This window comes from Convolutriloba macropyga, chromosome 4 (genome assembly GCF_964194025.1).
Source record: "Convolutriloba macropyga chromosome 4, txConMacr16.3, whole genome shotgun sequence".
Classification (NCBI taxonomy): domain Eukaryota; kingdom Metazoa; phylum Xenacoelomorpha; order Acoela; family Convolutidae; genus Convolutriloba; species Convolutriloba macropyga.
The window spans coordinates 48659369-48678089 of NC_134471.1; the positions used below are offsets into that span (position 1 = coordinate 48659369).

The window sequence follows — 18721 nt, forward strand, 5'->3', positions numbered from 1 at the left end:
TAAACGTGGAATAATGTGACGAACGAAAAAAAAATTGAATCATTCAGCTACGTTTCATTGCACCAGTTGCAATGTATATATATATATAATATATTTATATAAATGTATATTTATATATATATAATTATATAAATATATTTATATATATATATATATACATATAATATACATATATATATATATATATATATATATATATATATGTATATTATATGTATATATATAAAATTATATATATATAATATATATTATATATATATATATATACATATCATATACATATATATATATATATATATATATATATGTATATGTATATGTATATATATATATATATATATATATATATATATATATATATATATATATATATATATATATATATATATATATATATATACATATACATATACATATATATATATATATATATATATATATGTATATGTATATGTATATATATATATATATATATATATATATATATATATATATATATATATATATATATATATATACATATACATATACATATATATATATATATATATATATATATATATATATATATAAAAACGTGGAATAATGTGAGACGAACGAAAAAAAATTGAATCATTCAGCTACGTTTCATTGCACGAGTTGCAGACAACAGATAATCTTATTAGATTCTTGCCTTTTAACTTTTGTTTTCTTGTATTTAGAGGGAACATTTTTTGGTTTCGACTATGCTGTATTAAAAAATGTTTGAAACTTGTGTATTGTGTACTTCGCCTTTGTAAAAACTTCGTTTTGAACTTGGCCTAGGCCTATTGGCGCTTGTATAAAGTCGATCAATTCAATTAAATTCAACTCAAGTACTGCAACATATTGATTCATTTTTCGCGCTCACTTACATTTTATAAGGAAAATAGCAACTTATGTTTCAATTTAGCTACATTGATATCGACCAATCTCTCTATGTAAATGCCTCCCCCCCCCCCCCCCCACCTCTAAAAACACATATACCCCCACCCATTAAAGTATACTGAGGGTAATGCGGGATACACGTAATGTGACCACTAAGCTGCGGGGGTGGAAGCTATAATTTTAAAGACCCAATTTTTTTCATCCACTTCTGTCCATTCCTCATTGCCCTTTTTTCTGATTGGTCTTTCCTGGTAGAAAAAATTTGCGTCCTTTTATAGCATTTAAATAAATTCTCTTTGCGTTTTCGCCGCTTCCATTATTATCATCCCAACGGCTTCTTTTACTCTAAAAGGAATAATTTTAAATTAATGATAGCAAACCAACATAATACCACATAACAATTATTTTAAAAAACTATGTGCGAAGCTTGCATTTCCAAGGAAAAACTATAAAAAACGAAACATGTTTTTATTGAACTTTGGTTGCTCTCTATTTCAGTCCTTTTCAAATTGATACGATCGCTTCATTTTGAGTTTGGACCAATTCAAACAAATTGCACACAAAAATGACGATACAATCGACAAAGCTGCCACTGATCACTCAATTTTATGCATTCAACTCTTTTATGAATTCAAAAGGAAACGATTTATGGTCGTGTAATGCTTTCATCGAATGTGTTTAGTAATAATTAAAATTTTTCCAATAGCTTAGTGAATTTATTTCCTGTTGCGTTGTATGTTGTCTTTTACACGCAGAAAATTTTTCTGAGCTTCGATTTGTTTTTCATATTGTTTTACCTCATCTTTGTGAATATTTATTTCAATCAATAATTGATAGTGATTGGTTCGATTAACACTATTAACTAATGTCTTTTAATTCTTTCCTAGCCTAATAAGAAGTTATGTAACCAGTTTTTGAACGCAACACTAAATAAAAACCCGAGACTACTTTATTCGCACTGATTGCAATGGTAGTATTTGCTCATTACTATTAAGTAATAACACTTCATGTTGTTATCAACTTGTTTTCACCTCTGATTACCAGTGCCTTCACCTCTCTCGATTCTCGTTCACATGCCCACAAGATTTTAACATTTTCCCGTACTAATTTTGTGTCCCCAAACTTTTGTTTACTCAGCAATGCTTTGTTATCCTCTCCAATTTGACCACTTTATTGCTCCTAGGTTGCAGTAAATATTTTTAAAACTGGATCTGCTTGAAGTAATTTCCTATGTTGCTCAGAGTTTTTTTTTGTTTGTTAGAACTATACCATATTGAGTTATAATCTCTCACCTCAAGAAAATATCAGTTAAGATTATTATTTCTGAGGAATATTCGTTTATTTTACTCAAAGCTCAGCTTTGTCGATTAAACTGCCGATATTGTTTTATCTTAACTACCTCAGCCTATGTGGATTTCAATTTTTTGTTTTTACGGATCAATATCAACAAATTCAAGGACATATGGTTTAAAAGCTCCACTTTTTTATTAGCTATCTAACATTAATATCTCGCACTAAATTCACTTTACTTTGCAAATTTCATTGACAAAATTTCTTGGGCAACTAATTGAGGAGAAATGTCGCATTTCATCACTTAAGCATAACAATTTTTTAACTTTGTTGACGTTTAAAAGCCTATATTTGACTTGCGCGCAGCAGCTTGCTAATAATTAAACGCGTTTGAAAGCTCTCCTTAAAATTATAATTTTCTTAGAAATCAGCGTTTTTCTCAACCAGTTGCCTGCCCGTAGGTCTGACTTTCGCGTGCGTATAAATGCTTTCCCATTTACGTCATTATTGAATAAATACAAATTTAATTCATTGCTGGCAGCGACAAAAATTGAAAATTTTACTGCCCATATTGAAAATTTATTCACGTTAGTCTGTGAACACCTTGATTTTTCAATCTATTATAGGAATTTACATAATCATTATAAATTTATTACGCTTTCCTTCGACATTTTCAAAGCAACGCTATTTATTTTAAAATCCATTAAAACTGGTTTCTGTGAGTTGATATCGTTAGCAATATTTTATCAATTAGGAGTCTTACGGAAACATCGGCTGCAAAAAATTAAGTTACTGAGACTAATTTAATAGTTATACAGTTATTCAAAATGTTGAATGATTTAGCTTTCGAAAATTTTACAAATATTACTTATGTTTTACCCGAAGAAGACAAATTAAATGAGGGTAAGAATTAATTCAGTAAAGATTTCAACGTCAACCCCAGGCGAGAGTGGTTGGTTATCTTGCAAGATTCTGGCAGATTCTTTCAAGAGATGGTTATCTTGCAAAATCTGACAGAAAAATGGTTATCTTGCAAGATTCTTGCCAAGGCAACAGAGTTCGTTCCGGTCGAGCTGCAATTTGATTGGCGGATTTGATTCATTTTCTGTAACATTTTTTTCTGATCAAAATAATTGAAACTCATTAGGTCAATTTTCATTGAAAACCTTTTAAAATTTATTTAAGTTTCTTTAGAATTTTAATTAAGAATTTTAAATATATTTAGAATTAATTGTAGTTAAAACTCTAAAAGCAGCACTCGATTCTCAACTAGTTATCCAAGGAAAATGTTACTAATCTTTGCATTTTCAGTCAGTACTTGACTATTTTTTATTACTCTGGCAAACAGACAAGCTACCACGGACATTGGGCATAGAACAAATCTTCTCTTGCATGATTCAAACAGAAAAACGCTTATCTGATAAGATTCTGACAGAAAAATGGTTATCTTGCACGATTCTGGCAGAATGGATGGCTATCTTGAAAGATTCTGGCACATTCTGCCAGAATTTTGCAAGATAACCATTCCAAATCGACTGGGGAAAGTAAAAATTTTTGAAAATTTAATTTAAAAAAAAAGACAGAAAGAAAATTTGACTTAGGTGCTAGGTATGCCTATTTATTTTATTATATAAGTTATAAAGGTTCTGCGTAAGCAAACAATCGAAAACAAATTTGAATGGCATAGGTCTAACAATATAGTTGTTCAGACACATTGAAAAAAAACTATATTTCTTACTATATTATTTAATTGGTTCGACATTAGGCATTCAGCCAATAGTTGTTACGTCTATGCGAAAACAAACAAATGATTTGTTGCTTAAAACGACAAACTTTGTCGCTAAAAAATTTTGGAAGAATCGACATGGAAAAAAGTTCTAATCAAAAATTTCCTACTCAAGATCGAAATTGTGACTAAAAAGAAATGAAAATGTTGTACAAAAAGGTAGAATCATTATAAATTTACGCGCTGCAGGGAAGAAACTTTAGAAATAGAAGTCTTGATTAAATACTGCTCACTCTTTAAATGAAGTGCAAATTGTTGATTTTTTAGTTGTTCAAGTTAGTCAGCGAAAACATAACTTTTTAAAACAACATTAAATTTATTCCAAATTTATTACAAATTAAAAGATTTTGTAATCTTCAGAAAGCCAAAAATTTCTATTCAAACACGAAGAAAACGTCTTTCATTGAAACATATGTTTTCAAATCTAATATTTTATTCTCAGAATTTCATATGTTTCTCCAAACAAAAGATCTGCATAATTTTCAGTTTTTCATTTACGCAACGTTTTATACTCAGGACATTTTTGCTGGATAGAAATTAATTCAACTGATCATTGACTGATTATCAGCAAAAGCGTTATTTTGAGCATCATGTGAAATTAAGATGCTGACAGAGATCGCAAATTGATATAATTCTTTCAATGGGATAATTGAAGATCTGAAAAAGTGGATGAAAAATTCATTTGTTTTCAATGCTTTTGTTTTCAAAAATAAAAAAACGCTTAATGTTTTTGCGCTTAAAGTGCTCATGAAAAGACATTTATTATCGAAAATTGAAAATCTATTAGATTTTGTCTCACTTTGAGATAAATAAGTTTTTCCGAGGAACTTTGAGTTCAAATTTAATGCGAAAAAATCTTTCCTCCTACAAAACACTTGAAATGCAATAAAAGATTGAATATATTTATCGCTGCAAGTGAAGAGCTTAGGCCATCTCAAGAGAAATTTTATTAAAATGACAGAATACTAGATTAGCATAATTTTAAGCCGTCGGTGTTGCAAGAAATTTTAGAAAAACTACTGCCAAAAAATTTCACTTCCTTCCACGTTTCGATGTAATTAAAGCAAAACGAAGCAAAAAAATTAGAAAACAATTATTTTCACTAATATTCCAAATATTCTCTAATATTCACTGGGCTCACAGCAATAACAGATCGGAAATTTATTCCTGAACCAAATTCACATTCGCTCATAAAATGTTCAAATTAGACACTGCGTCTTTTTAATTATCTTTATTAATTGTTTCACTCTTTGACATACTGGTCTCGTTGCAGTCCACCTACACCACTCTTTGATAAGCATCAGACTAATGCATATAATTTTTGGGGTTTAGACAACGATGTTGCCGGCTCCTCGATCGCAACAAAGATTGCCAGAACTATCAAGTTCGGAACGGCTGTCACGGCCATACTGGGAAACCTACTTCTGCTCATTGTGTTCTCACAGCGGAAGAACATCAAGGTGCATGATGTGTTGATTAGCACACTGGCCTGTCTGGACTTAGTGCACGCTGCCATGAACATACTCCAGATGGCTCTACCGGATCAGTTTTTCATTTCATATCCTAATTGTAAGTCTTTGGATCTTTTCCGTTTGTGCCCCCCAATACGTTTTTTTGCGCCCCCAGATACAGAGCACGTGTCACTACATAGTAAATCATTATGTAAAAAAATATGGCACGTGCGTCGGGGGTGCAAATAATATGCGCCCACTAAACTGGGGGGGGGGGGGCACGAACGGAAAAGATCCGTCTTTTCATGTAAGTCTCCTGTCTCTATTAAATTCATATCGCTATAGTCCAAATTTGTATGTTATATGACTCTATTTGAAGTCACAAAGAACTTCTGGCGTTTATCGAGAATCGCATAACGGCTCGAGATGCGAAGCCAGTATTTCTGCAGAGTTGCGTGCTTGAAACAAACTTGCATGTTTTAAAATACCGGGTCAGTGCAGTGTATCATCCTGGTGGTGATCAATAGGCCAAATATGCAAAAAGTTTGGGAGATATATATCTTATAAATTACCCCCGACCGGCCGGTGGGCTTCGCCGCGATAATCTGCCCGTCGGATTACATCATCGGAGGATCGATGATTACATCATCGGACAGCGGTCCGCTGGGGCTCGAATCCATTCGAGGTTTAAAAAACACATCTTTTTCTCTGGGGCACCGGAATACAAAATAATTTGCAAACATTATGCACATGCAGCGGTCTTGCTTGCATTTCTGTCGGCTTACTTTGCGTTCGCCTTTGGTGGCAATCAGGCAAGCCGAAGTAGTTTTAGTGTAAAGAGTCCCTAGCTTCTCCGCAATAACCATCCCGTGATTTCCACGTTAGATTCTACCGCAGATGAGAGACATTGCCATGGGCAGGGGCCCGTTGTGTCTCTCAGTCAATTGATGTCTGAAAAATTGACTCAATCCGTTTTTTGGCGCCCTGGAACACATTATAAATTGCGAATACAATAGGCTGTCTTAATTTTATTGATATAGAATACATGTATTATTTCTGAAAGATTACATAATATCGGCTTGCTTTGACTTCAGCTTACTTATTCTTCGTCTAGCTTTGTTCGCCTTCATATTTGAGGAAAGGTCACGCTACTCTGCTAAATATACTTAAAAATTTCTGACTTCGTATCGGACTGCTATGCGTTACCTGACGAATGCTATACTCTCTCGGCACATCAATCAGACAAGTAAACTTAAAACACGCAATTTGCAAGTTAAAAAACGCCGAAAGTTTGCGGAAGTCAACTTCTGGCTATTTATATCGGAACTTCCGACACTGCAGAGTTTCTGCTTTTTAAAAATTGCCCGTGCGTGTTTTGAATATAATTTCTATTCATATAAAATAGACATATATGCCCCCGCCACGCATTTGTGTGATGTTTAAAGTAACTGACAGGGAAACGGAAGGGCGAAGTGGTATATCCGAATGCTAGCTCCAAAACTATTCTAATTTAAGAAACCGGTGTTGAGGTTTTAAAAAGTAGTGTAAGAATTGTCGCGAATAACGGTTTTAAAAAAAAATATTTTCACCGCAAGCTGGACGAACTGGGACGGTTATCTGCTAAGACGAACTGGGACGGTTATCTGCTAAGATCTTGCAAGATTCATGCAAAAAACGGTTATCAGCCAAGATCTTGTAAGAGTCTTGCAAATAACGGTTATCTGTCAAGACGCAAGATTACGACGGTTATCTGGTAAGAAACTTACAAGAATTTTACCAGCTAACCGTCGCAATTTTTATTAGAGAATTCAAAAATGAGCACTTCTCACTGGAAAACAAAACAGAAAGAAAACTACCACTGCAAAAAATCATGAAACACTATAAGTTCCAGGTGTTTTTCAACCGATCAAGCAAAGAGTCTTTGTTTCTTTATCTAAAGTCCCCAATAACGCAATTTAAAACATGTCTGTTCACCGTACACTGAATCTTTACTTTTACCCTAACCAAAAAAAAACAAATTTGACTTCTTGACAAGTCGCAAAAAAAGCTCAATATTTTTGCTTTTTGGGGTAATGTGGATCAATTCCCATTGGTGCTGTCAATTATTTCACTTGCAGTACAACATAATGCTCAAAGCAAACTAAATTTTAGTATGCAAACGTTCATTGTATGTTTTTTTTGACATCAAGGTAACCAAAGAGACTCACATAGTGCAGAATTGTGTCTATCCAAAAGATTTTTTATCTAAAAAATTTTTCTTTTTTTTTCAGCAGTGAATGCGATGAGAGGGTGATTTTGTTTAAGATTTGCTGTTTTTAACAGAGAAATTATGTAAGATTTGCAGATTTAGCGGAGAATGTTTACTTTCACCGCATTCACCGTAACTTTTACGAAATAGAAACCTCTGTATGTCAACCGCTTATTCTTCCACAACTCCAACTGTGACTTACTTCTATGATAATTCTTTTGAATTTAACTCAGATTTATCCCGTTCCTCCTCCATGAAATAACATATTTGATAAAATTTTGTAAGATTATTAGTGAAATTTTTAATTTCCAGCGCTTAAGCGATGAAAAAAATAATGCGCCGCTATCAACCGGAAGCGTTTTAAATAAAAAATTCCCTCTCAAACCAAAAATTTTACAAAAACTTTACCCGTGAATTGACGTAAGATGTGCAGTGAAGTTATTGTTTTCGGCGTCTTCACAGCATTCAGTTCTAAAAACCACTATTCTTGCAACCATTCACTGCATTCGACGCAAGTTTTACATTTTTAGCAATTTTTAGCGTCGACACCTCGACCCGGGTAGTTTGAGGTCATAACTGCTGATTACGCGCACTTTGTTAAACTTGAGCTCAAAATTTGTCAAATGGGGAAGGCAATATTACAGACTAAACAACTATTTTTCTACTGAGACAAGAAAATAAAAGAGTTGGTTTCTCATTCATTATGAAATGTCACTGACAGATGACAATTCATTTCCCGTCCGTGATACAAACAAATGGACCAAATAATTCTGTCTGCTCATTGTAACTAACATCATTCTGCCCCACAAAAAATTGTCTGATTTATTTTGAATTTTTCCTGTAATGGTTTATTAAAGCAGCCAAATCAATAAGGAAATATTGTGTCAACTATAATGAAATTAATGCTGGAATTTAGCTGCAATGTATTACATGAAGTTCATTTTAATCGTGAAAAAGCTTAACGACGCAATAAAATACAACTGTTGAACTATTTGTCCAGGTTTTGTTTAAACTGTTCGTGCGTCTGCCTTTTAACTATATTCAATTTGAAACTGATGAACTTCTTGAATCTTTTTTAGTAAAATAAAACTCCAATAATTTTGAAAAGTTGATGCTCAGCTATTGCTTGTCAAAATAATCGAATCAATTTGAAATTAAAGTTGTGCTGAATCAAAAACATGTGTTGTGCAGGAACTGTTTATATTCAAATCGAATTTTTCATTATCACTGAGTATGGTCAATTTAGTTTTACATTGCAAAAACGACAAGTTCATTCATCAATAAACGTCTTTGCAATATAAAACTAAATTGACCATACTCAATGATAATGAAAATTCTGAGCAGCCTAAATGTGTACATTTTTCTCATAATTGGATAGATCATCGGAAAAATCAATCAAATGTTTGGTGGTGATAGTTTTTTATCAAGTATCACGAGCAGCTGTCGAGGCATGCCTATGGTCATCAAGGCATTGAAAAATGACTACAGTCCAGTGTTAATAGTACCAATTATATAAAGAATCAAAAACGGGTTAAATGATAGAGAGCTGACATAATCGGTGTGAATTTTTAAACAAATAGGGGTGATAAAGCGTCACATCGTACCTTTTTTTCAGAATTCATTCCATCAATTAATATGGTATTTCAACAGCGCTGCCCACTTAAGCTAGCCTGCAGACAATTAGCGCAGTACCCATTTAGTTCTTTGCTTACGTTTTACTTGAAAATGAACGTCCTTGTCATGAACCCACTGGCAAGCTGAAAACATCTAAATTTCATTTGGGGGTTGGCTCTAATTTATCAATGAGAACAAAAGCAACAATTTACACCTCCCGGTGGCAGTTCGCTTAAACTTTGTGAATCAAAACATTGAGAAAAATTAACAGAAAAGAGAAAAAAAATTGTTTAAATTAATTACATTCGAGTGTTCTCAACGAAAAAAGACATTTTAAAAGAGGTTCAAATTTTGAATTTTGGACGCAATGAGTGAGATTTTTCAAGCAGTTTTAAATATATGGTAGTTCTTATATAACGAAAATCAAGACCAACCAATAAAAACGAAAAATGGCTCTTAGTAAATGCTGTTTCAACCTGTGTAGATAAAAATTGATCAAGACTCTTCTTTGTTCACAAGGAAAGGCATTTGTAATTCAACCATCATTTATGAAGGGCGTTTTTCATTAGATTGGCTAATTGCTGCAACTAAAATTTTATAAACAACAATCATACCAGTCGGGCAAAATTTTTCTACTGGTCTTTTTACGAAAATACAGCGGAAAAATTAAGGGAAAATCTTCGACAAGGGAAAATGTCACTTTGCAGGAAAGTGAGCTATATCGCATTTCACTTCTGTAGTTAGTAATATAGAGGCGCGATTGCAGCAAGGGAGAAAAATTAATAAATTAATGTACCGTCATAAATTCGTTGGAAACTGAAAAAAATGCCTTCCGAATGTATACAATTATGTTATCAATGACATGCAAGTCAATAGTGTATATTAATTATTTATTTAGTTCATTTAATCATAATACAAGTATAAGAGAATTTATAATGTCTAACATGGTTGACAAGTTTTAAGCATTTTAATTGTGCAAATCCAGAAAATCAGACTTTTTATAACTTGAAATCCATCCATGAAAAATCTACCAGTGAATGAAAAACAAGATTGAAATATTTTTCTTAGGTAGAATTTAACCAACGTAGGCATGAAAAGATTTTCGTTTTCATAAATTATTGAAGATATTGGTAGATCATTCCAACTCTTGACGGCAGAAATTGTGAATGCTTATTTGGTTTTCAGCTTTTGAAGCAATAATTCCAGAAACGTATTTTGTTCTTATTTGTGATTTTAAGTGCCACTTTGGGAGCAGTTGATGTATATACGAACGAAAAGACGTAAAAATCTTTGTTTATTTTTGCATAAGTAGAACTATTGTTTCAGTTGAATAATGTCAGTTGTAAATTACAAAAAAGAAACCTATCATGAACCGAATGGTTTTTGTCAGGTTGAATATATTCTGCCTGATCTTAAAATTTTATATCTTAAATTTTATCTGATCTTATATTTTTTGCTTTTATTTGATTTTACGTTTGTAGTTAGTAATAAAGGGGTGCGATTGCCTAAAGAGAAATTAATAAATAAAAATAGCACTCATTTATTCGTTGGGAAACTTAGAAAAATTCCGAATGTATAATTTTACATTACCATTGACATACAACTCAATGGTGAATATTATTTATCTCTTTAGCTCATTAAATCAAGTTACGATAATAGATTATTTTATAATGTCTAACAGGGTAGAAAAATTTTAGTCAACTTAATTGTGCAAATTCAGCAACTCAAACACTTAAGAACTTAAAATAATAACGTCCATTAATAGTCTCTACCCTATCAATGGATCAAAATCAAGATTGAAATAATAATATCGCAAGTTGAATCCAACCAAAGAAGGTTTGAAAATGTTTTCGTTTTCATAATTTTTTGAAGATAGAGGTATATGATTCCAACCCTTGAAGGCAGATCTTGTTGACGCTTGTTGGAGTTTTTGCCTTTGCAGCAATAGTTCCAGAAACCTTTTTTGTTCTTATTGATAAGTGCCACAAGCAGGAGGTTTATCTAAATTAAATAAAATATCTTATTTTAAATTTTCCATAAGTGGAACTCTTAATTCATCTCAAACAACAATTCTATAGGAAGAATGTGAGTCTTGCAATTAGTTCACTTATTAGCTAATCTTGCAATTTTACGTCTTCAATTCTATCTTATATAATTTTTGTTTTTCATTTGATCTTATTGCCATGCTCAACAACACCATCTTGTGGTTGTTGTTGTTGTTGTTGTTTGTATGGATGGTTGAGTTATAGAATACTTTTTTCATAACTTTAATTGGATTAGCCAAATTTAGATACGGAACGGATTTTAGAATGTTGCTGAACTTAAAATTTTTTTGATTGAATTTATTCGAGAAACACAGTTTCACAGAAAAATGATTTTGTTTCGACCAGAACTCGATTGTTCGAAAACGTTTGTCACTTTTTAGCCCTTTTCTTACTTTTGTAAGGCCCATTGAAGCGACCAACTTTAAATTAATTCCACCCAGCATTCAAGTAAGTTGTTTTGTATTATGTTACAAGCATTAGGTTTGAAAGGAAAATATTTTCTGCCACAAAATGTTAGACCAATACTACCATAGAACAAACAAGGCGGCTCAGCAATGTGCGATGGCACATAAGGTTCCGACCCCGCCCATCCACACTTTGTCGGCATAATTGTCTACCAAATAAGGAACAGATAGAGAACCCAAAAATTTTTTTTTGGGAATACCAAAAAACCCATAAAAGCCCAAGTAATTTTCAAAAAAATTGTGCAAGAACGATAAGATAGCGTCCAAAGCACATAACTCAGTGGAAAAAAATTGAAGCAATAAATTGCTGTGATATGCCAAAACTAAGAAAGCAAGTCAAGACGAACAGCAAAATCAAACAACAACAACAACAAACATTAAATACATCAAAAACTTTTTGTCCGTTTTAAAAAACAAAAATTAATAACAAAGTCAACATACCGTCAGATGAACCTAAAACTAAACAAAAAAACTTATAAATCACCAGAAAAGATATGGACCAGTCCATAAAAAGGTTTGGTAACAATTAGACAAAAAAGAACAAAAACAATAAAGTTAAAAAATTCGCTTATTTTTTATAAAACAATTAACTTCAAAGTATTTAAAACCATTAGATATCAAGTAAATTATCACAAAGGTTTACGATTACTAATGCTTCTATAGAAGGGCATTGGGACCTGTCTTTATTCATTTCTCTAAGCGGCTAAAAAGAACAACAAAAAAAAACAATAAACAAGAATTCAATTGAAACTTGCCAGAACACGCTGTCAAAACCGTCAAGCCATATTTCGGCCCTCAAAATATATCCGTTTGCGTCTTTTTTAGACACCGATAAAGTAGTATTAGGCCATTTATTAGTGAGACTAGGTAACAAGTAGACAAAAAAGAGAAAAGTGCAAAAGTATGTAACAAATTTGATTTTTTTTTTCGAAACAAAATTATATCCAAAGTCATGAAAAACAATAATTACAAAAAGAAATATTTAAATATGGTCGTTTATTCGTCCAAAAGAATTCTTTGAGACCTGCAATTGTCCAAAATAATTCTTGCGTCTACAAAAAGAACGTCAAACATGACAAAATTCAAATTACTTTACTTTTTTGTGAAAAACCGGTGTCGAAGTCAGTAAGGTCATAACGCATTCTTTAAAAAAGATTTTGGGACTCAATCCCTTTTGACACCTTCTTTTGACACCCATAATGTCATATTTGACGTAATTAACGACATTAGGTACCAAAAAGAAAAATAAGAAGAACAAACTTGCGAAGTAAAGTTTTTTTTTAGTTTTGGGAAACGATTGTTTTTAAAGTCATGAAAGACACAGCTATCTACTAATATCAGAAAATCGGCTCATCTATTTTTACATGAAAAGCCAGTAAAACCAATAACTATACAGGAAACATCATACAACTGAATTGACAAAGTAAAAATGGCAGTTAAAGACAAAATTTAAAAATTCAATTAATTTCTTGAAGAAAGAAGTGTCGAGGCCGTTGAAACGATAATCTATATCTTTAAAGATTTTAATATGTTCAATTGTGTTTTATTTTGAACGCTAATATTGTGATATGGGAACTGTCAGTAATGTGATAATGTGACTAGAAAACGTGAAAAACTGGAAAATTTCTAAAAACAAAAAAAATCTGAAATCTAGTAGTATCAGAGCCAGAAAACAGTAACTTCAGGCTTCAAAACGCAATCGAGACAAAATTTCAAATCAGTAGAATGAAGAAGCATTCTTTCATATCTGACACTAAGCTGCAAGTTGTCCAAATTAAGAAAAAAAATGGAGGAAAATTTCATTAAGCCATTATTTATTTAAAAATAAATTTAAAAAAGTCGAAATTTTTTTAAAACTCGAGACGATCATAAACTTTCAAGTAAAAAACTAAATGAATTAGCTTGGAGCTGCCTAGGAATCCAACTGAACCTGTCACTCCTGATCTTTCTTTTGATATGTTCTGTTCTTTATTAATAAAAATAGGTGTTTTTTCAAAAAAAAAACAGACTGATTGCAATACGATTCCTTTTTTATTGTAACAGTCCACGATGGGCTTAAAACTAGCCCTGCTAGTGCTTATTGTCTGTTAGGAACTATTGATTTTCCAAATATTGTAGATATAGATAATTTGTTGGTTGAGGACTCAAAAAAAAGTTCTGCATTTTTGATAATAAACGAGTAAAGCTAGCAAAAAACGACAAATTTTTATTTACAGAGCACTGTCAGCGGAAGTTGAAGTAGGAATAACTCCCTTCTGAGTCTACAAAAATTGTGTTAGTGTTGTTTGGGGGTGTAGTGCCGAAAAATTTAATCAAAGTGGACTAAAGTAGCTTATTTCGTGCTGTTTTTGATGAAGAAGGCTGAATTTTGAAAAATTTATCCAAGAGCTTTTGACCAAAAAAATTAAATCAGAATAATCAACAAGGCTTGTTTGTCTTTAAAAATAAGTTCAACGACACTATTCTTAAAAATTTCAACAAATTTTTAGCAAAATTGACGAAAATTTAGGCAAAAATTTTGGAAAATTTGAAGAAAAACAACGTGAATTCACTCTAGTTTTCTCAGAAGTTTAAACCTCGATAACTCCCTGTAGAAATTAAAAACTGAAAAAATCTTTTAAATTCCATATTCTACGCTGGAAGAGCTTTCTAGTGATACCAGTCTCAACTCTCTACGATGAATATATCGATCGGCGAAAATTGACTGAACAAAAAAAAAGCCAGTTGAGTATATAGTTCCTCCCCCCTCAAGAGGGGTCGGAACAAACAAAACAAAACTCAACGTGATGCATCCACAAAAGGAGCGAATTTCAAAAAAAAATCAACTCGCTTAATGTTTTCTGGAAAACATTTAAAATATGGGTTTGTTCATTTTTTCAATTCATGATAACGTTCAGTGAAGCTGTCGCTATTCTTAGTACCAAAATGGCTCTTAAATGTGCTTAACATTTAAAAACTTAAGTGTTAAAATCACAATTTAAGAAGTCTTTTGCTAGAAAATAGTTTTTAAAGCATCGCTGAAGACTTGTTTTTCGATATTGCTGTTACTATATATACTTTAAACTAGTTCAGTTCAAAACTGATTTGCGAACGCGCATAAAAGAAAATGTTCAATCCTGCATCTCGGTACCAATTTATGTTCACTTAGGTATTGTTTCTAAGAAGAGTCACCCCGTGCATCCAAGTGGCTGTGACTTACAGAAAAGAAGAATTAAAAGGATTAAACATAAGTAAGCTTAATCGACTTTTAAAATTTATCAAGATACAAAACTGCAAACCACCTTCGAAAAAGAGTGACTCTGCACAAAAGTTTTCTTTCAATAGACTCTTTTAATGTCGGATTGTGTCTCAGGTTTCTACTTTGATGTATTTGGATCCAATATGATTTCAATAAGGACCCGCTTTCATTTATTTAGATCTTCTTTGAAGTCTCAATTTTTAATGCTAGCAATTGGACTAAAAGCTATATTGTTGAATTTACAAGGAGCTAAACTATATTAGGAAAACAAAAACCATTTTTAGATGGTAATTGAAAGGTTTTGTTTCCTCTCAGATCCCCTATTGTTGTATTCATACGCAGAAATTACAGTCAAGTGGACGTTTTGTTCGTGTAATTTATCAGTCCTCTATGACGCGACACCTTTTCGAGACTAAGGACGGTAACAAGGACTAAAGACTATTTTCATGAATCACTTAACAAGCAGATGGATAATCCCAATGACGTGGAACAAAATGCTGTGCTGGAGAAAATTTAGGGAACATATTTTTCTTAGAATTGTTAAATGTCATCATTACAGATTAAAGAGGTAAATATTACAAACGGTTAAAAAATGCTATATAGCACTGAGAATTTTTCTCAGAAAATGAGGTTTGAACGTTTAAAGTTTGTTTTCAGTCGTTTCAACATTTCTTAACACAGCATATAAAACCTCAATACCGTGAAAAGGAGCAATTTAGCTATTTTAGTATCAAGATATTCGACTACTCTGAATTGTTAACATGGTTGTGTGGGGTTTACGGGCTCACATTATAGATATGCTTAGGTTGATGTATCGGGAGATGAACTTATGTTGGGTGATTTCATCAACAAATTTAATTATTTGATAATTCTGAATGGCAGAGATTACCAACTTTGTCATTACAACCTAATTTAATCTTACTTTTGTCAAAAGATCAGACAAAAAATGTCAAAATATAAGTAGTGAACTATTAAGAATACATTTTTGTACGTCCGCATATTACTGCATTTATATTTCTCACCATTTTGTTGATTCATTGATCTTATAGCAAATGAGCAGTTGGTATTAGAAGCATTCTTTATCACACTTGAGAGGATAATTTGATCCCATAATTTGATTGTGATAGTTTCATAGCAGGACTCATCGGCCACTGAGTCCTAGTAATGGCCAACGAGGCATGGGCAAACTAACTCTTATTACTTTTAAAGCTTGGTTAATCCATTAAATTAAATTAGATAAAAGGTCAATTAGGAGCTGTTTTGATATATATCATGAAAACTATATAGGACTCTGTTGTGATTACTGAACTAAAGCTCATCGTAAGAAGACTTCAGTTGCCAGTTTTTCTCAGCAAATATGATTCAATGCCAACCTAAACGTCGAAAAACGATCAGCGAACATTAAAGGATTGAACTCAAACATAAAGATTAGTTTGAACATTAATGTAAGTTTTCAAACCATTTTTGATAAATTTATTATTTCAGAAAAGCATTTCTTGTTTATTGGACAACCAATTTGATTCATTTTGAAGTTTATCATCCATTTTTTGGGGACGGAAAATGCAAATCATTCTGTCGATAATTTTGAAACAAAAAACAAGATACGTATAAATTCTATTTAAAACTTTTTTTTCAAAAAACAGCTGTTTGGAAAAACTAGAATAAATTTGAAACAACCAATTTATATTGAAAAATTAGTTGACCCCCCATCTGTTCAATTTGAATAATATTTTGAATCAATTTTTTTAAACCGATAAAAATCGAAAAAAAAACCTGAGAAACGTTCATATACAATGACGAAATAATCCAAAATCCACAATTAATTTTGCTTATTTCAACAATAATCTTAACTCTGGAACTACCCGGGTCAAGACCAAATGGTTAACTTGTAAGAACTTGCAAGTTTCTTGCAAAAGATGGTTAACTTGTAAGAACTTGCAAGTCGAATGGATAACTTGTAAGTTTCTTGGAAGTTCGTTCCGGTCGAGCTCAACTTTTCATGGTTAATTTTATTTTAACACTCAGTCATATACCGCAGAAAGCGCGTGAGACTTAGTTGCTCAAATTGTATAACATATTACAATGCAATCTAAGTTGATAAAATGTTTACTTCTCAATTTTATCAAGTAAAGAAGTCTTTTTGCAATTCAATTAATGAACGTTAGAACTCAATTGGCTTCTTCACGATTGCTTTTTTAAAAGTGTTCCTATATGATTTTACTCTTTTTGACTATGATTGAAATTTCAAATTCATATGTCAGCATTTTCTCAAAATATTTTGGTGACTCTTTTTTTCCAATATTTACCCAATTTTAGCAATTTTCACACTTTTTAGATCCTTTATTTTTGAAGCATTTTTTATATTTATAACTATATATATTTTTTGGTACAAATTGTTATCTGGTAACAACTTATATTCAAAAATTTATGTATGAAATTATGTAAGTTTAGTCTTTAACTTTTAAGAACCCTGCAAGTTGAATGGTTAACTTTCAAGAGCATTTAAGTCAAATAGTCGAATGGATATTGGCAAATGGGTTTTGAAATGAGAATAAACAGAATTACACTGGTTATGATCAGAAAACCAATATAATGAGTTGTATCACTTTTTTCTAGTGCCTTCGTCCTAGTCTTATCGTATTTATTTTTTCAAATTTGTTGAAAATAATTTAGGTTGCAAATTTATGAGCACCCTTGAAAGAACACTTCATTGTATCCATCCTGCTTTACTGTTTATAATTATAGAATTTGTCTTAGCGTGTAGTTAAAACGTAAACTTATGTAGAAGTGAAATGTCAATCAATGAAAATTTGTTGGTTGCAACAAACGGCATCGCGTCAAAATGTTTTTGGGATCTCTTCGGTGTTGTTTTTTACCGTTTGTTTGATCAACTCTTTTTCAATTCAGATTTGCTACTTTATGACAAAATAAAGACTGACCATTTTTTTTCAACGTTAAACTCCTACAAAGCGTCTTTGATCACACTGTGTTTTTAAAACTTATTTTAGGTTTTCAGATTGTTATCTGTTCGTCCTTTTGATTTTTTTTATAACTTTCCCTGCCAGATCTCTCCTTGTTCCGAGAAATATAATGCATTTTTATCTTAGCCCAAGGTGAGGTAAAGGTAAAGTTAACCTTTATTTTACCTTAACTTGAGTTTTCTTTATCTCCTTTAATTGACCCTATTTTTATATAGCATATTTCCTTCCTTGTTTTATCTCTATTTTGGGACTCAAAGACTAACTTTATGGATTTTCAATTTTACCTTCAAATAAAGTCCATGTACAATTTTGCTGGCTTATAGCAAAAATTAAATTTCGCGTAGCAATATATAGCTTTATAGTTTATAGTTTTTTTATAGTAGTTGCAGCTTAAAAAAAGTCTAAAATGGTTCTTTGTTCGCCACGTCGCTTAAATGTGAAAAAGAAACCGAAAATAAATAAGTTCTTAAAAAATTGTCGATATTTGCGGACTGCATGGTTTGTGTATGTTGATGCACACATGTGATAGAACGGTCTTTGATCAGAAAGGATGTTGTCTCCAACATTTTCCATTTATTTTTCCACCCTACTTTAAAAAAACTAATGCAAGATTTTAGCTAGTGAAAAATTAAGCCGTCATGCGATGAGTTTAATTAATTTGCAGAAGTCGTTTGAAAAAAACTTTTTTTTTCGCGTAC

At 31.8% G+C, this 18721-nt stretch overlaps 1 protein-coding gene across 3 annotated transcripts in view; it reads left to right on the forward strand.

The window, feature by feature from the left end:
- The first annotated feature begins 1191 nt into the window (after positions 1–1191).
- LOC142338470 (uncharacterized) overlaps positions 1192–18721 on the forward strand; it is an 86341-nt gene continuing 68811 nt past the window's right edge. For 2 of the 3 annotated variants that reach the window (XM_075388239.1, XM_075388238.1), the window contains exons 1-2: positions 1192–3099; positions 5315–5551. In XM_075388239.1, the coding sequence (XP_075244354.1) occupies positions 3024–3099; positions 5315–5551 (313 nt within the window). In that variant the 5' untranslated portion in view covers positions 1192–3023. The remainder of the gene's footprint in view (positions 3100–5314; positions 5552–18721) is intronic. The other variant, XM_075388242.1, reaches the window with a different exon arrangement.